Source organism: Alnus glutinosa, chromosome 1 (assembly GCF_958979055.1).
Source record: "Alnus glutinosa chromosome 1, dhAlnGlut1.1, whole genome shotgun sequence".
NCBI classification, from domain to species: domain Eukaryota; kingdom Viridiplantae; phylum Streptophyta; class Magnoliopsida; order Fagales; family Betulaceae; genus Alnus; species Alnus glutinosa.
In genome coordinates this window covers 9,987,085-10,008,154 of record NC_084886.1, presented here as the reverse complement: position 1 = coordinate 10,008,154, position 21,070 = coordinate 9,987,085, and the positions used below count along the sequence as shown (strand labels likewise).

Below are 21,070 nucleotides of genomic sequence, written 5' to 3'. Positions count from 1 at the left end.
AGCTCTTCTTCTACAGCCATCTTCTTTGGTTTATTTTGAGAATGCGGCGTCGCTTGTTCGGTGTTCATTGCGCGAGTGCCATCACAAGGTAAGGTGAGCCAGAGTTTTTTCTTTTCTTTACCCTCAGAATATTTCGAACATATCTTTGGATTTGATCGACCCATTTGGCTGAACTTGATTTTTGCAGGTGGATCCAGGTCTTAAGATGAAGGTGGTCTTGGAGGAGACGGAAGCCAATTCACCAAAGCCTAAGGGAAACTTGAGTAAGATAGAAATGCCAATTCAGCTTGTCAAGAAGCTCGTCCACCGAAGAGACTATTATTATTAAAATTTATCATTTTACATGTGCATGCACATAAGAAACATAAAAAAAACCATTTTCTAACAAACCAAAACCACAATGTCTCAAGGATTCTGTGTTTCACTCCTGGAAAAATGACACATAGTAAGAAGTTAGCAATAGAAGAAGTCAATATTTTCTGCATGTGGCAAAGGAGTTACGTGTCTCTCTTTGTAGACACGTGCATGTGCATGGAACGCGTGGTTAAGAAGGTAGGAAATGAGGGATTCGAGTGGGTGGCCTTCAAGACTAACGACTACGCCAAGATAAACCCACTTGCCGGAAGGCTGTTGGCCATTCGGGCAATTCCAGAAGATGGGCTCGTTGGTGTCAACATTGGGCCAATCGCAGAAGAAGACCTCTATTTTTTAAATTCTCTACTATTTCTTCTGCTTTTTATTTTCAGTTTAGGTTGGGTTGTTGTGACGCCGTCCATAACGCGACCGTGAAACAGCCTTACAATGTCGTTTTTTTTTTTTTTTGGATGAATAGCCGTGTAATGTTGTTTTACTTGAACATCTCAAAGCTTTCTGGCCGAGCCGATAAGGATAAACTACGTGAGAATCAAGGCTCCCGAAGTCATGCGCAACGTCAAGATCGTGGTGCACAGCGTGTGATGCTGTGGAAGGGAACGGAGGTTGTGCAGAGGTTCCTACATTACTCAGTAAAAAATAGAAAGACGAACGTCAGAGGGGGGCACAAAAATGAACTCAGATCGGCTCAATCTTTAACATGTGATGTGGGTTCCACACTGTGTTTCTTTGCTCCCCTTTGTCGTTTAGCAACTGACTCAAAGTTGGCGGGGAAGAAGACCTCGAGACTTGAGAGTTGAAACTTGAAAGTAGTGGGGAGAACGCAGCTGCAGATCCTTAGTTAAACGGTGCGTTTTGAAGACAAAACAAAAAAGAAAAAAAGAAAAAAGCCCTCTTCGTCTTCAACCTTCAACCCTTCTTGTCTGTAATTTTTTTTTTTGAACTAATTACTGGAACGAAGTTTGTGACAAAAAGAAAAAGAAAAGAAAAGAAATAAAATCTGTTCTCTTTCTTTGACTAACTGTGTTCCCTTTCTTTGACTAAAGATATCAATAACTACAAACAGAAAAGGCTTTAGAAATATAAGCCAAAATATAAAAGAAATAAAATCTCTTTTAATTTTTTGAAAGAATAATTATAATCAAGAAGAAGAAGATCAAGTTCATGATAATGATGAGTTTGATTCGAATTTTTAGTATTTGTCGACTGCAACAGAGACATCCCAAGTGCAACTCAGCCCCTTGGTGATCAAGCCCATCTATTTTTACACCCACAAGGTGTCTTGATAGCCCTTGAAGCTGCACCGGTAGAAAACAGAGAAGTCCGCTTCTGACCGGAGTGCAACGTCTTGGTGGTATTGGTGTATGTGTTTGTGTGTGTTGGGGATAAAATCAGCTCCAAAGACACGTGGGCCTAAGGTAGTATCGGGGGTCGAGCCCATCGGGTTGGCCCGGCCAGATCAGACCTAAGTACAAGACCAGTCGTTATCTCCAAAAAGACGGATATTCAAAGTATATCAAGATAGACTTCTATCCCATCAAATATGGGATAAGGTACCTAATAAAATGACATTAGCTAAAGAGAGTGTCATATCCAATTTGGACTCTACTACCCAATTTGAATTCTATGAAGATAAGACTTAAGACCATGTGATCTAGGACTCAGACTCCTAATCAGAAAGATAAGATTCAAGACTATGTGATCTAGGACTCAGACTCCTAATCAGATTATACTCCAAGTATTTTAGCAGTTTTATAACTGTGAGCCTATAAATAAAACGACTACACCAGGTATGAAAAAACAGATTCTCTGAACTCTTGAGATTACTGATATTTTCCAGAAAATAAGTTTGAACTGACTTAGGCATCGGAGTGGGGGTCCGGTCGGCACCCCCGACGAGCCGTTTGTTATTTTGCAGATTGCGAGGAGAACGAACATCGAGGAAGGCAACAAATCACAAGGCGACACGTCACCGTACCGGAAACTGTACCAACAGTTTGGCGCCGTCTGTGGGAACGATTATTCGTTTCTCATAAAAAAAAAATCCTCTACGGTGACTACGCGATCAGATCACGAGGAATGACGATTCTCATCTTCAAAAATCACGACTCAAATTGGCTAGATTTTTCTTTCTTAAAGATCCTCAGTATGCATCCACTGACACAAAATTAAAGTTCTCTATGGATGTGGGAGTCAGATATGAAACTATGAAATTCGAGAGTTTTTGGATGTTTCATGTACTATCGCTCTGATCGTCTCCTTGGACTCCTGAAACGACGCAGTCAAAGCATCCATATTCTGTCTTCATCGGAAAATTGAGATAAGTTCATTATGCAATTACTCAGCAACTCCTTTATTTAATTGCTATTCAAGAGATGTCAGATCCAATCTCAAGAATAATAAAAATATTCTGATTAAGCATGTCTATCTCTTTATTGTGATTCGTAACATCCAATTATGTCAAAAATAAAAAGGGCACGTTACTGCTTAGCTTTAGCAGTTTAGCGTACGCAGGTGCTTTGCTATTTCCTTTTTTGCAAAGATAAAAACAAAAGGTAGTAGCATGGCGTTAGAAAACTTCCACTCAATTCTTGTTTTCTAAAATTAAATAAAGTGATATGGAATTGAAGACCACGTCAAGGTCCCATGTCAAAAGCGAAAAAGAAATTTAACCAAGTCTTGGTGCTATTCTACATACTTTCACATATTCATGATTATTAATTGTTAGACCCTGCCATAACATGAATGAGAACCTTAGAATGAAAGGTTGCGTTTAATGTTTTTGAATAGAGATCTCACCAAAATGATCTGAGTTAGAAATTCTGAGAAAATATCTACTTGTGAGAAAATATCTATGAGCAAAACATGAGACGACCTCTCCATGCCTATGCTTTGTTAAGCTTCCTGTGCAGGTCGATCTTCTTTGGCTACAGGAGTCAAGAGGCCATTGAGAAATTTTTGCTGGCAACCGACTAAGGAGCTAGAAAAAGGAGACGAGAAGAAATAAGAGAGAAGACTGGGCTAGCTTCTAGTACGGAAATTTGTGAATAAAGGCAGTAACGTGATTGAGAGAGAGAGGGAGACAGACATGAGAAAAAAATAAAGGGTGTGAATTCTGGAAGGAGATGGACATTATGAAGACGTGCCTTAAGGGATTGAAGAAGGAATCGGGCCTAGTCCAATTCATTCCAATGAGTTGGCCCAGACAAACAAAGAGAAGTTGCTATAGACTGACGTAGAATCCACGCTGCTGGAGGGTCTCCAAACACAGAGAAGGCCTACCCAACCATTCTCCACTTCAATGGGTTCCGGAGCTCCACCTTTCTTCTCCAACAAACAGTTCGGCCAGTAAATCACCGATCAAAGGCAGAGGCCAGAAACGCCCGACACCGAGCCACCACAAACGCCGAGTGTCTCGCCATCTAGCTGAGGAACGGATTGTCAGTCCAGGTAGTTCTCCAAGATCTACACGTCATCAGCATGAAACCAAGCCTATGGGTTGTTTGTTCCGAAGGCTTCATCAAACGCCACCAAGTCAGCGGCCATTACTGGGATTCCCAGAACTGCTGGGTTCAGACTCAGATCTGCTTCCCGAACCAAAATTCCAAGGTGGATGGGTCTCGATGGGACGTTGGGTTTGGTCCTGCGATCCAAGGATGAGAGGACTTCGGCCTTCGAGTTATGACTCTCTGTCGTTCGGCCAAAGCCCAGAGCAGAACCTGCATGGCACCGGAACCATCGGAGCGTCGAAGGGGATTCAACGTGATCCACTCCCACCGACTCTGTGACCATCGAAAGCCCCGGTGACGCGAACCACAAGATGACAAAGATCCGAACCTCCGAGACGACGGCGACGGCGACTCCCCGCTCCACTCAGAATCCACCAAGTCAAGAAGGCCCTTGAATCCCTCGTGTCATCCGAGGCCGACTGGGTCGACCAATCCTCCGAGAATCTGTAAACAAGAAAACAAACCAGAGACTTCATGTGAAATACTTTCCGGCCTAAGCCAAAAGTTCGAGACTCTGAGCATTAAGTCATAACTCACCGAGCGTTGCTGGAGCATGGAGCCACCTCGATAATTGGGCAAGCTCTTCCAGGCCTTTATCTACCGTTGCTGTGTCGGCATGCCCACCGGCCACTAGTCAGTAGCAACCCAAGTGGTGAAAGTGTCATTCCGGAGGTTGAACCAGTCCAACAGGCCAGTCCAGCGCCCAAAACCCATTTCGGTGGTCCAGCCAACGCCCAGAATAGAGAACGGGACGCAGTCAGGACCCCCGTGTTCTGGTTTTCGTGGCTCAAAAACTGTGAACTTCCGAGACAACAATGAGATTGATGTGAACTTCCGAGGCTCCCGGACTTCCGAGATGGCGGCAAAGGAGAGACTCACCCAGAAGACTCTGGACTTCCGAGGCAGTGACAACGAAGAGATTCTACCCAGAATCCACCGAGTGGAGTCGGTAGACCTTAGGCCCGAGCCAGACGCCAGATGGACATCTTCGAACTGCACGAAGATGAAAAGGATGAAGAAGATGGTTTTGCGTGGGTTTCGTTGGCCATAGGAAGGGGATGGTCTCTTCCAGCAAGGAACTCAATGTGCTTGCGCCTCCTCAAGCTTTGATGAAATCCACGGCTTCGATCCTCACTCCGGTGGAAGACCGAGCTCGCCACTAGACTCTCCAAGAAGCGAATTTCTCATAAAAACAGAGCAAAAAGAAGAAAAAGCTCCACAAGGAGGAGATTGAAGCGGAAGACGGTGACTCCATTGAGAAGGTACTGTGGCGTCAGCCAAAGGCCATGGCAGAAGATGCTATAAGGAATAATAGATCTACAGAACCTGTTCTGTTTAGCCACTTGTATGATGCTGAGCCAGATTGGAATGAGATGGAATTCTTGATAAAATGGAAAGGCCAATCACATTTGCACTGCCAGTGGAAGTCAATCTCTGAGCTGCAAAATCTTAGTGGTTTTAAGAAGGTTGTAAATTACACGAAAAAAGTGATGGAGGATGTTAGGTTCAGGAAGGCGGTCTCACGTGAGGAGATTGAGGTAAATGACGTGAGCAAGGAGATGGACTTAGATCTCATTAAGCAAAACAGTCAGGTGGAGAGAATATTTACAGACCGAATCAATAAAGATAGTTCTGGCAATGTGGTACCAGAGTATTTAGTCAAGTGGCAAGGGCTATCTTACGCTGAAGCAACATGAGAGATTTTCGGAGACAACAGAAGCACTAGGCGGTTACAGCTTTACCTACGCGAAAATTTCACTTTATAATAACGAGATTGAGATAAATAAGCTCCATTGAGGTTCCATGTCAAAGGATGGCTCTTTTTAGGAACTATAATAATGAAACAGTTTCACAGAGTGTCCTAGAAGAAAAAGAGCACAATGTTTTGGAGATAAAAGGAAGAAAGTAAACTCCGAGGTGTTTAAACCCGAGGTAACCACCCTCTGAAAAAAATTATTCCGAGATGTTTTACCGAGGTGAAAAGTTAGATCCGAGGTGATTTATTGAGGGGGAAAGTTAGATCCGAGGTGTTTTACCGAGGCGAAAAGTTAGATCCGAGATGTTTTACCGAGGTGAAAAGTTAGATCCGAGGTGATTTATTGAGGGGGAAAGTTAGATCCGAGGTGTTTTACCGAGGCGAAAAGTTAGATCCGAGATGTTTTACCGAGGTGAAAAGTTAGATCCGAGGTGATTTATTGAGGGGGAAAGTTAGATCCGAGGTGTTTTACCAAGGCGAGAAGTTAGATCCGAGGTGTTTTACCGAGGCGAGAAGTTAGATCCGAGATGTTTTACCAAGGTGAAAAGGTAAGATCCGAGGTGATTTATTGAGGTGAAAAGTTAGATCCGAGGTGATTTATTGAGGCGGAAAGTTAGATCCGAGGTGTTTTACCGAGGCGAAAAGTTAGATTCGAGGTGATATACCGAGAAGAAAGTATAATCCGAGAAGTTTGATCCGAGGGTATTCTACCGAGGCAAAAAGTATGTACCGAGATGACACATACCGAGAGTATTATTCCGAGGGTACTATCCTGAGGAGACTATGCCCGAGCTCCTAGTTCCAAATGGCACACTTTGAGGACCCCTCTAGATTTGCCATCCTCCTAAGTGCACAATCACATGCCGAGGAACCAGTCCGAACCGGAGGTCCAGCTTGAGGAACTCTCCCAAAGAGCCCCATATCGAGTGGCGTGCAAGATAAGGAACTCCAAGTAAGACGGTTCATCTTCATCGAATTCACCAGATAAGTTCATACTCTTCTTTTACAAACATGATTTATGGATAAATGTTGGTTTTTACCAACCAGGAAAAAATATATATATATGAATGCACTTGTACGCTTTGCCGAAATATATATATATTTTGATAAAATAGACTCATATGTTGAGGCTTCACTCCTGTCGTGAGTGAAAGGATCACAAAATCATCCCGACGGATGAAAAGAATATAGAATGCTTGGTCATTCTGCTATTTTGTTTTAGGATATGCAGTGCTTCGTTAACCCTTTTTGCAGAAAAGATACGGGGAGACAACCCCTACAACAAATTAAACAAGGAAAGTTTCTCGGTCAGTCCAACACCGAGAGCAGGAAAAGTCTCTCGGTCAGTCAACACCGAGAGCAGGAAAAGTCTCTCGGTCAGCCAACACCGAGAGCAGGAAAAGTCTCTCGGCCAGCCAACACCGAGAGCAGGAAAAGTCTCTCGGTCAGTCAACACCGAGAGCAGGAAAAGTCTCTCGGTCATTCAACACCGAGAGCAGGAAAAGTCTCTCGGTCAGTCCAACACCGAGAGCAGGAAAAGTCTCTCGGTCAGTCAACACCGAGAGCAAGAAAAGTCTCTTGGTCATTCAACACCAAGAGCAGGAAAAGTCTCTCGGTCAATCAGCACCGAGAGCAGGAAAAGCCTCTCGGTTAATCCAAAAACCGAGAGCAAGAAAAGTCTCTTGGTCATTCAACACCAAGAGCAGGAAAAGTCTCTCGGTCAATCAGCACCGAGAGCAGGAAAAGCCTCTCGGTTAATCCAAAAACCGAGAGCAAGAAAAGTCTCTTGGTCATTCAACACCAAGAGCAGGAAAAGTCTCTCGGTCACTCAGCACCGAGAGCAGGAAAAGCCTCTCGGTTAGTCCAAAACCGAGAGCAAGAAAAGTCTCTTGGTCATTCCAAACCGAGAGCAGGAAAAGTCTCTCGGTCAGCCAACACCGAGAGCAGGAAAAGTCTCTCGGCCAGCCAACACCGAGAGCAGGAAAAGTCTCTCGGTCAGTCAACACCGAGAGCAGGAAAAGTCTCTCGGTCATTCAACACCGAGAGCAGGAAAAGTCTCTCGGTCAGTCCAACACCGAGAGCAGGAAAAGTCTCTCGGTCAGTCAACACCGAGAGCAAGAAAAGTCTCTTGGTCATTCAACACCAAGAGCAGGAAAAGTCTCTCGGTCAATCAGCACCGAGAGCAGGAAAAGCCTCTCGGTTAATCCAAAAACCGAGAGCAAGAAAAGTCTCTTGGTCATTCAACACCAAGAGCAGGAAAAGTCTCTCGGTCAATCAGCACCGAGAGCAGGAAAAGCCTCTCGGTTAATCCAAAAACCGAGAGCAAGAAAAGTCTCTTGGTCATTCAACACCAAGAGCAGGAAAAGTCTCTCGGTCACTCAGCACCGAGAGCAGGAAAAGCCTCTCGGTTAGTCCAAAACCGAGAGCAAGAAAAGTCTCTTGGTCATTCAACACCAAGAGCAGGAAAAGTCTCTCGATCACTGAGCACCGAGAGCAGGAAAAGCCTCTCGGTTAGTCCAAAACCGAGAGCAAGAAAAGTCTTTTGGTCATTCAACACCAAGAGTAGGAAAAGTCTCTCAGTCACTCAGCACCGAGAGCAGGAAAAGCCTTTCGGTTTGTCCAAAACCGAAAGCAAGAAAAGTCTCTTGGTCATTCAACACCAAGAGCAGGAAAAGTCTCTCGGTCTTTCCAAACCGAGAGCAAGGAAAACCTAAAGGTCAGCCCAATAAAGGCTATCAATGCAGGATTGCAGGTTTTCGGAAGGACCATAGCATCCAGGAAAGAATCTGCCCACGTCCTTTCCTTAGACAACCCGAAGTGGTTAAGAAAAGAACACTAAGACAAGAAAACCTCTCGGTTGGAGGTATAGAATGTTGAAAGATTGAAGCCTTCAGAGATAAAGAAATTAAAAGGTGAAGATTTCAAGTTATGATTTCATTTCAGTATATAAAGTCGTTTACAGGTTACAAAGATTTCCGAAAAGAAAGGTAAAGCTCAGCGACCTGACTACCCACCTCGAACGACTTAACCTGCTATCGCAGACTAAAGTTATGGGGGGTAGCTCATTAAGGTAAACAAGAAGGTAAAACTTCAGAAAGAGTTTCAGTAAAGATTCAGGAAGACAAAGCTTAAGGATGACAAAGCTTCAGGAAAACAAACAAGAAGGTAAAGGTTTAGAAAGACAGATCTTCAGGAAGGAAAAGGTTCAGGGAGATAAAGTTTCAGAACGACAAAGCTTTAGGACGACAAAGCTTTAGGATGACAAAGCTTCAGAATGAAAAAATTTCAGGAATGAAAAGCTTCAGGAAGGTATGAGGATAAAACCTCTTTTAAAAAAAAAAATCATCAAGATACCAAGAGGACTTGACTATCCGCCTCGAACGATTTAGCCCGCGGTCGCGGACTAAAGCTATGGGGGGTAGCTCAACAAAGTTAAAGCTTCTACAAAGGAAAAATCACCGAAGCTACACCAAACTCTCAAATTAAGATCTCTCAGGAGCAACTCGAACAAAGATACGGGGAGACAACCCCTATAACAAACCATACGGGGATATCACCTCTACAAAAAATAACCAATGAAGGAGGATAACTCAAAGTAAGATTTTTCTCTCCTAGTCACGGAGGTTAAAACAAAAGATTTTTTCTCTCCTAGTCACGGAGTTCAAAACAAAAAGATTTTTGAAACAAAAGATTTTTCTTACCCTCCTCGGAGTTAACTTACGCAAACCGATTGTTTGTTCAAGTTATTAGAGGATAAATGAGAATTGATTTGTCATGGAAAGTTTTTCCATAACAAAGAATTCAAACATTACAAAGTTCGAAAATAAAGATATTCACAGGTGAGACCAAGCTAGATGGTATTCAGATTAGAAGATTCAGTACGCCAAGCACAAAACCTCGGGCCACCAGAAGCCCCTAGTCGTTATAAGTCTCGGACAACCAAAGCCTCAGTGCTAGTCTGGGCTTCCGAAGCCCCCAAGAGAGATTGTTGTGGAAACGGTCTACGAAGCGCTACCAATGAAGAAGCTTCGGGTATGTTAAGCCTTTTCTTCAACGGTTTACCATTTTTGTCAGACAGAACCTTGATCTCAGGAAAGTCGTACGCAAAGTGTTATCTCAGAGTGGCATTTCACCACAATCTTGGTGAAATCAACTACATCAGTCCGATCCATCTCCTACCGAGAGTAGAAGATCATCTTCACAACTTTGGCCCGACCGACAATATTATGTGGAGGCATTTATGAAGAAGATATTTATGAGAAGTTGCTATTATTACTATGGCAGATCACAAGTTGGATCCACTCAACCCGATCCAAGGAGGAAATAAACATTTAGCAACTACTTCAGGGAAATCAGGATAGGACTTATGGTCCAATCAGATAAGAAGAAGGATCAGATCAGAAGTCTAAGAAGATATCAGATTAGAAGTCTAATAAAGGATCAGAGTCCAATTAGAACTCTGACATCAATTCTAGAGCTCGATTAGAACTCTGACAGCAATTCTAGATCGACAAGGAGCAGGAATTCTAATCCTTCCAGAGATTCGAGGCATTATTCGTCATAATTACTTTGAAAGAGGCGGCAATTGTCAGATACAGATTATGGAAGATCCAGATTCAGAAATTGAGGTATTTAATTCTCTTACATTCTAAATTCAAATAAGAGAATTAGGGGGGTAACTGTTGGGGATAAAATCAGCTCCAAAGACACGTGGGCCTAAGGTAGTATCGGGGGTCGAGCCCATCGGGTTGGCCCGGCCAGATCAGACCTAAGTACAAGACCAGTCGTTATCTCCAAAAAGACGGATATTCAAAGTATATCAAGATAGACTTCTATCCCATCAAATATGGGATAAGGTACCTAATAAAATGACATTAGCTAAAGAGAGTGTCATATCCAATTTGGACTCTACTACCCAATTTGAATTCTATGAAGATAAGACTTAAGACCATGTGATCTAGGACTCAGACTCCTAATCAGAAAGATAAGATTCAAGACTATGTGATCTAGGACTCAGACTCCTAATCAGATTATACTCCAAGTATTTTAGCAGTTTTATAACTGTGAGCCTATAAATAAAACGACTACACCAGGTATGAAAAAACAGATTCTCTGAACTCTTGAGATTACTGATATTTTCCAGAAAATAAGTTTGAACTGACTTAGGCATCGGAGTGGGGGTCCGGTCGGCACCCCCGACGAGCCGTTTGTTATTTTGCAGATTGCGAGGAGAACGAACATCGAGGAAGGCAACAAATCACAAGGCGACACGTCACCGTACCGGAAACTGTACCAACAGTGTGTTTCGAAGGGAGAGAGAGAAACCATGTGGGGATACTTGATTCACTTGAAGACTCATTGAAGGTTGGGTCATTCAATCCGAGGGCAAAATAAAAAGAAAGGGATAAATATATTTTAGCCCTCAAATTACTATTCTTTCTTTGGATGATCCTTCAAATTACCAATGCTTAGATTTTGGCTCCCTAAACTACCATTTTTTAATTTTTTGGCATCATCCGTCTATTTATGCCGTCAATTCTAAATAGAAATCTGAAAATACCCCTCCTATACTTTGAAATTTCCACGATTAAGGGAGGGCTATTTTCGGGTTTTTAGCCAATTTCTGTTAGAATTGACGGCATAAATAGACGGATGGGGCCAAAAAATAAGAAAGTTGTAGTTTTAGGGGCCAGAATCTAAGCATTGGTAGTTTTTGGGGCCATCCGGAGAAAGGGTGATAGTTTGGGGGGCTAAAATATATTTAACCCAAAAAGAAAACATAATAAAAACGCACGTGAGACGTATGTCAAGTGTTGACCGGCCGAGTTAATAAGTTTGACTGACAAAAGGGGATAAATGCACAAAATTAATAGTTGAATGCTTTCTTGCTGTCAATATGGCGGTTCATAAAAACATGTTGACAGAGGGTATTAGTTCATGGGAGCAAAAGATAATTTTTTCCAAAAAAATTCAAGTGTAACATTTTTATTATATTTAAATATTAATTAAATAATATTTATTTTAGTTTTATATTAAAGTTTTTCTAATATTTCGTTCTCAATTGAGAAGATATAGTACATCTATCTGATCTTCTGAAACATATATATGAGCTCAGCCACTTCAAAAAGGCAAAAAAAAAAAAAAAAAAAAAAAAAAAAAAAAAAAAAAAAAAAAAAAATCTCTTCTTTTCCAACTCTCCTTACAATCTAGCTCCCTCTCCTAACTAATTTCTTAAATAAACATTTTTATAAACATTTTGTCAACTATTTTAACCGTATTCTCTGTTTTTATAAACATTTTCTTAGCCAACACTTGTGCATAATTTTGTTTTATTTGATTGGTTTTATATTAAAAAAAAAAAAAAAAAATCACTTACCAACTTTAGTCTTTAATTTCATTACTTTTACTTTCACTTACCACCTTTAGTATATCCATTTTTCATTTTTCTTTCAATTTCATAATTTCGTTAGAATTTTCTGTTAAATCCTAAAGAAGAGGTGTCAAAATTCTTAAAATATTCTTCCTGTTTTTTTTTATAAAAAAAAAAATTACAAGAATTTAGGCATTGGTGAGAATTTAGCAAAATTTATATATATAAAGGGTATTTTGAGAATTTTGACAAAAATTAACGAAAAATCTTAACCGAAGAGTTAAATTTAAAAAAATAGAGGTTATATATAAGATGTAGGATTTGTAGTGTTATATATAGAAACAAAATTCAATTTATTTTGAATAAACATATTAACAAGTCCTTTCATTCTTACGCTTCAGAGTCAACGATCCTTGATCTTTTTTGGCAGTTTTCGTCACTAACGCTTGATCCGGCCTCATTGTCATGATCACGACCTCTCTTGGCGGACACCATATCCAATGAATATTTGGAATCCATTATTGCATTTGGCTCATCAACGTGTAGATGAATTCCACACTGGTTCAATTCCCAGAGTCCATGAAGATCGAAATCTATGTTCATTTCCATTCCACTTGCTATTTCAGCTCCAGTAAATGGATTGGGTATATACATTATGCAGGAATGATCGCCGAAGGAATTGCGGCTGTAAACATTGCTATCAAAATTTACAGGAATCACCTGGGTTATCCCCGAAGGGCGGTTGTTAATGTTAATATTGAGCGGCGCGTAGGACACGCCGTTCAACCCTGTTTGTTCTTCGGGTGACCAAACAGCACAAAGAAATAACCCCTTGATTTGACCCTTTGGAAGTGAAGGCATTTGAAGGGATATCGAATTAGATCCATTTCTCTTATGGCTGAACCAATTTGGAACCTCACCACCAGGGAGCTCAATGTAACGATACCGGTCACCACAATTGGACAAGTACTGTTTCGAAAGAAAAAACAGTTCACATGCATCATAACAAAAAGTGAGAGAGAGAGAGAGAGAGAGAGAGAGAGAGAGAGAGAGTACCTGGAGAAGACTCTTCCTGAAATCATATGCTAGACTGTAACAATTATCCATGTAAAAAGATGTATGTAAGCTTTCCTGGTTCGACACATTTGGGAGTCTCTGCAATGAGGAGCAGCCCTCTGCATACAAGTGGACTAAACTTGCAGGAAGTTCGGAAATTGATTGGAGACTTGTACAACCATGCAACAAAAGATGATCTAATTTAGGAAGGCCACCAATGCAACGAGGCAGGCTACAAAATTTGTTTCTCGATAAATCCAAATTTTTGAGTGAAGATAAACTCCCAAAAGCCATAGGAATCTCATCTTCAAACAAATTGCAACCACCGAGATTCAGATCTGTCAAACAACATAATCCAGAAATTCGTAACAAATTTATGGGTTTCTTGCATTTTGGTGATATCCATGACAAGAAACTTGACATCCATGATCTTGAGGATTGTGCTTTACATCCAGATAATGATACAATTTTGAGTTGATTAAAAAACCAAAAGAAATGTGGTAGTTTTCTAAAAGCAGTTCCATTAGCAAGTAGCTCTGTTAAAGCAATTATATTTCCCAAGTGTTTTGGTAACTTGTCAATTTTTATGCAGCCAGATAAGTTAAGAGTCTCTAAAGAATATAAGTTTGAAATACTTTCCGGAAGATTCTTCAAGTTCTTGCATCCTTGTAAGTTTAATAAAACAAGTTTTTCCAAATGTCCAATGGATTCATGTACCTCAACCAAACTCGTGCAACCTTTGAGTATCAGAATCTCCAAATGTGGGAGTGCTAAGAAGTTTGGCGATTGGGTGAGACATTTAGAACCTTTGAGATTCAGAACTTTTAACTTGTTGAGTACCTGTCAACAAAAAAAAAAAAAAAGAGAAGAAGAATTTCATGTAAGTTATTCATTCATATTTAATAAGAAAATAAAAGGCAATATATGTAAGATTTGTTATACTTTGATCTCTTTCCAAACTTGTTTGATATTACTATGCTGCATGTCGAGGATAACAAGTTTCTCTAGATGAAAATTTGGTGGTAGAAATTTCAGAGGGCACTTGTGCCAATGAAGCCATCTTAACTCTTTGGAAAGATGTTCATAGCATCCTGTGAAATCTACACCATCGATTTGGAGCAATCTCAAATTTTTCATCTTCGCAAATGCTTCAGTTTTCAATCGTATTCGTACATCTTCAACTTCAAGTGCAGGTAGACTTAGGTTGAGACCCTCTATTACTTCTGATCCCTGGAAACATAGCTAAGTTAGCAATGCATATTCACATTTTTTTGTGAAGCTAGAACACCTTTGAATTGGATGTGACCTAGATATTTTCACCATAATTAAAAATAAAAAAAATAAAAAAATAAAAAATAACGTGATTTATACATGGCCAGAATTGCTTAAACATGATTGCATACTTTTTTTTTTAATTTTTTATTTTTACTACAATCAAGTATAAGTTGTTTGATTGAATAGAGAATTGTAGGATTTAATATCCTACAGTTATGGGTCATTGATAGAATATTCAAGCTATATCCATGTTAGGCAAAAAGACAAAGCTCTCATATAGAAATACTTCCATAACATATGCATATTATGTCTATGAGCATGTACATGTATTTATATAATATTATTGCATCTACCTCTTACCAGATGTTTGTTAAGCACATCTAAGACATCCTCGTGAAACCATAATCTACTACGTTTTCCTGGATCCTTGGGTGACATTTCGTGAACAACCTCCCTTCCCATATCGCGAATCAAATCATGCATCCTCAACTCATTTTTGGCATTGATTGTCACAAGAGACCTCTCAATGAGAATATTTATACCAATATCCGGAAAGAAACCACAACCATTGAATATTTTGATGGCATAATCTTTGTCCATGCCAACAAAGAAACACGCAATATCAAGGAATGTGTCCTTCACAGTATCATCATCTAGTGAATCAAAGCTCATTCTAAGTATTTTCTGAATCTCATGGTGAGGATGTTTTTGTAATTTTTCCAATGCAGCTTTCCACTCAATAGTGCTTCTTCCTAATAGAGAGGAACCCAAAATTTCAAGAGCTAATGGAAGCCCTCCCACATAATTAACTACACTAATTGAAAGCTCTCGGTAATCTTCTATTGGATGAGCCATCCTAAAGGCATGCCAACTAAAAAGTTGAAGAGATTCCTCATGATTAAATTCCTCGACCTTATATTTTTCATGTACTCCAAGTTTAGTTAACAAATATTCATCTCGAGTTGTTAAAATGATTCTACTTCCTGGACCAAACCATTCTGAGCTTCCAGCTAATGAATTGAGTTGTTTCAAGTGATCCACATCATCAAGGATAACAAGAACTCTTTTACAACGAAATCTTTCCTTAATCAAATTGATTCCTCTATCAACATTGGCAATCTTCAAGTCCTTGGTTTTTAAGACATCAGAAAGAAGTTGTTCTTGCAAATGAACTAAACCATAGCGATGTTCTGTTTCTTTAATATCTAAAAGACAAGTGCTTCCTTCAAACCCATTATATATTTGGTTATAAATGGCTTTGGCTAAGGTTGTTTTACCGATTCCACCCATGCCATAGATGCCTACAATGCGAACATCACTTCTTGTTCCAAGATTTAATAAAGCTTTCATCTTTTCAGTACGATAATTTATACTTATTGGATGTTTGGCAATATTCAAGCAAGCATTATTCACTTTATGCGAAACTTCTTCAACAATTTTCTCGATCAACCTTGATTCGTACCTGATAATTATAGTTCAAAAGAAAACAAAAGAACAGCATAAGCACAAGAAAAGAAAAGGAAGAAAATTACATGAGTCATAGGAGTCAAAAGGTATTATCATTTCGGTCATTTGAGACTAATTTTTGTGGCAAACACAAGCCTATTCCGGTGTTGTGTTCGAACAAAACACAAGTCTTGCCCAAATAATGGAAACAACATGATTAATTAAGTGGGACTAGAATGGATAGAGTTACGAGCATGCTTTATGCATTTCTCATGAAGCAGTTTTCTAGTTTTAGAAATTAGGAATACGTAGATATAAATGGAAAATGTGGTATTGCTTGTTTTCATTTTTTTGAGAATCGCAACTAAAAAACCAAACTTTTTTTTTTTTAAATAAAAAATTAAAAATAAAAATTAAAAAAAAAAAAAAAAAAAAAACATTTTTTATACTAACAAATTAACAATGTCTTTACCTGTGTTTACTTTTTTGATAATTAATAATAAATTGAATTGAACCACAACGAAAAATTATACGGATAAAGGTTTCTTCCGAACTAAGTTGGAAAAACTACTTCCAACCCAGTCCAAAAAAATGCCATGCACATTTTGCATGTGAGAATCACATGCTTTTTAAATAGTAAGGACAAAGTTGGAAAAAAGACACGTTTTTTTTATAAAATTTATTCAAACTCTGTCTTTACTATTTAAAAAGTTTACGATTCTCACGTAGAAAAAAACAATGACATTTTTATAAACTGAATTGAAGGAAGTTGGAGAAAAACTCTGTTCATCTTTTCTAGAATTAACCCCAATCCCGACCAAACAACATGTAAACGTTGAGTTGTTAATGATGATATGATAAAATTGAGTTTAATTTTTTTTTTTTTTTTTAAAAAACAAAAAAGATTTGATAGAGTCTAATACCCCAGAATTCTATATTTCTATGCATCTTGATCTGAGATCCAATATTACCTATATATCATTATAAAACTTGTATTACTTTTTCTATAACAAAGATAATTCTGGATCAGGAGTCATAAAGTTAAACAGAAATGATGATACAAGAGTCATCATAGTTTCGGTTACTCATCATTAATTTGGTTTTGTCCAAACAAAAAATGTATTTTGAGATGATTGAAGCATCCAAAATTAGTTGAAATTATTTAGATTGATGAGAGTTTAGATTTCCATTGGATCCTAGCTAAAATAACTTTTGAGATTTTTTTCTTTAAACTTTGTCAATCTAGTTTTACCTCAACCTCAATTTTATTTTATTTTATTTTTTAGGGGTAATTACCTTTTTCCCCCATCAACTACCAGCCATTGTCAACATGGCCCCATGAACTGACACTTCGACCAAAAGAAAGCATCCAACTACCAGCTTTACATACTTTGCCCCCTTCCGTCAGTTTAATTCGTAAAAAGACTGAAATACCCTAACTCAAATTCAAAAATGACATAAATGCCCTCAACTTTTTTAAACATATTAATTTTAATATTTTTTTTATTAATTACTGTTGGAGGGCATTTTGGTCTTTAAAACAAAATTAACGCCCAAAAATGGAATATTCCGTCCAAATTAACGGGATTCCCTGACGGAGGGGGAAAAAGTATGTAAAGTTGGTAGTTTGATGCTCTCTTTTGGTCAAGGTGTCAATTCATGAGGGCATGTTGACAATGGCTGGTAGTTGATGGAGAGAAAAGGTAATTACCCCTATTTTTTATCAATTTTTTACTAACATTTAAAATAAAATAAAAAACAAAACCCAAAGACAAAATAATAATAATTAATTAATGCATCAAAACACACAAGAGATCGTAACATATAATACCCGTTTGCAACGTTTTGGATATCCCAACCGGAATAGTTTGCAGCTTCAGTAAGAGACGCTCTCCACTTCCGCACCCTCTCCATCTCCGCCTGAAACTGCTCTTCGTGCTTAAAAAATGCTTCGGCAAAAGATCTTGTCTGTCTTCGCACGTCCGAGGGGTTCACGTCATAAAATATGGGAAGAAAAGTTTGGCCCATGGTATTCTTACAGTGTAAGATCTCCACAAGCTCATCAAGACACCAACTGGAAGAAGCATATCCTTTGGAAAAAACAACAATAGAAACCTTTGAACCTTGAATAGCTTTGAGCAATTCGGTAGAGATGTGGTTCCCTCTAGGAAGCTCTTCGTCATCTCGGAATGTGTGAATTCCGGCATGCAATAAGGCGGTGTAAAGGTGATCAGTGAAGGTTTTACGGGTGTCTTCACCTCTAAAACTCAAGAAGACATCGCGATTCCAACGAGGTTCGGAAGATGATGAAAGGGTTTGAGCAGCCATGGATAAGCAGGTGCTTCTTGTTCACTTGAGGAATTGACTGGACAGCAAAGGGGGCTCTTTCAGTTAGTAGGAAGGTTGGTGGAACTTTTTTATATGGAAAATGCTACACTTGCACTCATATTTTTACACCCACTTTTTACTCCCCGACGTGGCAACAGGTGCATCACATATTTTTTGATTTTTTTAAAAACGAGGCACGGGCTTTAACCGGAAGAAGGAAGAAAAAAGCGGAAAAAAAAAAGAAAAAGAAAAAGGAAGGATGGTGGAAGTTATATAAATTATTATAAAAGAAAAAGGAAGGATGCATAGAAAAAGGACGGATGCATGGTGGAAGTTATATAAATTATTATAAAAGAAAAAGGAAGGATGGTGGAAGTTATATAAATTATTATAAAAGAAAAAAGAAGGATGGTGGAGCCAGCATGGCGCGTGAAGTCGACAACAATATTTCTTCTTTGGGATAATTGCACCGTTGGTCCCTGTGGTATACCATAATTATTTTTCACTCCCTATGGTTTAAAAAGTTCATGGGAGGTCCATGTGGTAAGTAATAATTACAAATCGATCTCTGGCGTCAAATTCCGTTAAAATTTTTAACAGATTCTGTCAAATGCCACGTCAGCGCCACGTGTCACCAATAAGATGACGACACGTGTCATTCTTAATAAAAAAATAAAAATTTATTAAAAAAAAATAAAAATACTTTTTTTTTAAAAAATAAAATAAAATAAAAGAAAAAAAAAAAAAAAGAAAACCGGGAAGAAAGGGCCAGCCACCCCTTTGGGGTTGGCCTGGCCGCCCCCAGCCTATGGGGGTGGCCGGGGGTGGCGCGCAGCCACCCCCAGTTGCTTGGGGGTGGCCTTCGGGCCACCCCTTTAAAGATCCAGGGGTGGCCCGATGGCCACCCCCAGCCATTGGGGGTGGCCGCGGGCCACCCATGCCACCCCTGGGGGTGGCGCGCGGCCACCCCCATAGGCTTGGGGTGGCCCAGCCACCCCATGCTGCTTTCTTCTTTTTTTTTCTTTTTTTCTTTTTTCAATTTTAATTTTAATTTTTTTTTTAAAAAAATAAGTATATTTATTTATTTTTTAATAAATTTATATTTTTTTATTAAGATGGACACGTGTCGCCATCTTATTGGCGACACGTGGCGCTGACGTGGCATTTGACGGAATCTGTTAAAATTTTAAACGGAATTTGACGCTAGGGATCGATTTGTAATTATTGCTTACTACAGGAACCTCTCATGAACTTTTTAAATCATAGGGAGTGAAAAATAATTATGGCATACCACAAGGACCAACGGTGCAATTATCCCTTTTTCTTTTCGACGAACGTACAATGAAGAAGGAATACCGCTTCTTCTGAGTCTCTGACCGGTGCCATTCCCTACTATTCTTTTCAATTTACTGTTTTTTTTTTTTTACTTGCAAATCTTACATCTCTTCGAGGTGAAAAGGGTAATGATAAACTAAGTATTTAAATTTCCTGAATTAGAGAAATACAAAAAACTATAATAGAGTACTTTCTGTATTATTGATAATACAAAAATCAAAAACAAATTCCTAGCAAGGAAATTTAACAACAATTTTTTTTTTTTTTTGAGTGAGAAATTTAACGACAATTGATATAGTATTTCTACACGTCCGAAAGAATTTTAAATGTATATTTACACCACAAAGCTCGTCTTGTTTTGGCTCCACGACACGATCTTGTCCGTCGCCGAGTCGTCCACCATGTCGTACGTCTAACACATACCTATAAGTGAACACTTTCCAACCAAGTCCCCTACCTGAAGAGGTCTTCAATGAATTCATTTAGCTTAGAGCTCTACTACAAAAATTCTTATAGTTTTGGACGGTTTAAAACTGTCCAAGAAAAAGCGTCGGAAAAATAAATTCTTGACACTTTGGGCAAAATCGCCCAAAATTAATAATTACTATTTTTTATATTAATATTATTTATAATACAAAATCCATATTAAAAATACCTGCACAATCCAAATACATAATTCAAATCCAAATACCTTCACAACAACATTCTACTTACCTATTACATAATTCAAATTCAAATGCATTTCACAATCCAAATACATAATTCAAATCTAAATACATAATTCAAATTCAAATTCAAATTCATAGTCTAAATTCACTTCACAAACGGAAACAAAACAAAACTTCACAAACCCAGCCACATCCATCAAGCATTATCTCTTTTAAGCACTACCTTGTCCTATCTCATTGTCATCATGTTCCACAAGTACGGGTTCCCTGCATTTGTACATACACATGTCACTTCATTAAACTCTGTTTAAATAACATTGTTTTAATTTAGGGAAAAACACACATATCCCGCTCAAACTACTACCTCATTGTCAATGTACCATCTCAAACTATCAATTGTGTCAATGTGCTCTCCTAAACTACCAAAAAATGTCAATGTCTCCCTTGACAAAAATATCCTTTATAAAATTATTAAAATAAAATAAAAACTAAAAAAATTATTAAAAAATATAAAATAACAAAAATTTATAAAAAAAAAAAAAAAAAATTCAAACTGGTAAAAAAAAAAAAAAGAATTTTCAGTTATTTTTTCGTTTGCTTTTCTTTTTTGGAAAAAAAAAAATTTGCTTTTTTTTGTTTTTTAATTTAATAAAAAACTAGTATTTTTTTTTGCTTTTTTTTTTTAAAAAAAAAAAAAATGTTTTATAATTTTCAGTTATTTTTTCGTTTGCCTTTTTTGAAAAAACAAAATTGTTCTTTTTTATTTTTTATTTTATTTTTTTAGTTTTTTATTTTTATTTTTTTAAAATTTTGTAAGTTTTGGTTTTTTATTTTTTTTAAGGAAATTTTTGTCTTATTAAAAAAAATTATGGTTATTTTTGTCTTTTTGTTGGTTTTGGGAGGGGCATTGACATTTTTTTGTAGTTTGAGATGGGACATTGACACAATTGATAGT

At 38.4% G+C, this 21,070-nt stretch overlaps 1 protein-coding gene across 2 annotated transcripts; it reads right to left on the bottom strand.

Annotated features, from left to right (window-relative positions):
• Positions 1-12,292: 12,292 nt before the first annotated feature.
• On the bottom strand, positions 12,293-18,160 carry LOC133871604 (disease resistance protein RPV1-like). Of its 2 annotated transcripts, XM_062309032.1 has the most exons (5): positions 17,616-18,160; positions 14,699-15,800; positions 14,006-14,293; positions 13,064-13,903; positions 12,293-12,976 (listed from the first exon to the last, which is right to left on the bottom strand). In XM_062309032.1, the coding sequence occupies exons 1-5, from the start codon at positions 18,110-18,112 to the stop codon at positions 12,398-12,400; spliced, it is 3,306 nt and encodes a 1,101-aa protein (XP_062165016.1). In that variant the 5' UTR covers positions 18,113-18,160; the 3' UTR covers positions 12,293-12,397. The 2 variants fall into 2 exon arrangements, with proteins under 2 accessions (XP_062165016.1, XP_062165020.1); XM_062309036.1 differs by lacking the exon at positions 14,006-14,293.
• Between the last annotated feature and the right edge of the window lie 2,910 nt (positions 18,161-21,070).

Coding starts and splice junctions, on each gene's coding strand:
- LOC133871604 (XM_062309032.1), bottom strand. CDS start 18,112: ATGGCTGCTCAAACCCTTTCATCATCTTCCGAACCTCGTTGGAATCGC. Junction 15,801..17,615: donor ATCCAAAACGTTGCAAACGG/GTATTATATGTT, acceptor TATAATTATCAG/GTACGAATCAAGGTTGATCG. Junction 13,904..14,005: donor AAGTTTGGAAAGAGATCAAA/GTATAACAAATC, acceptor TTTTGTTGACAG/GTACTCAACAAGTTAAAAGT.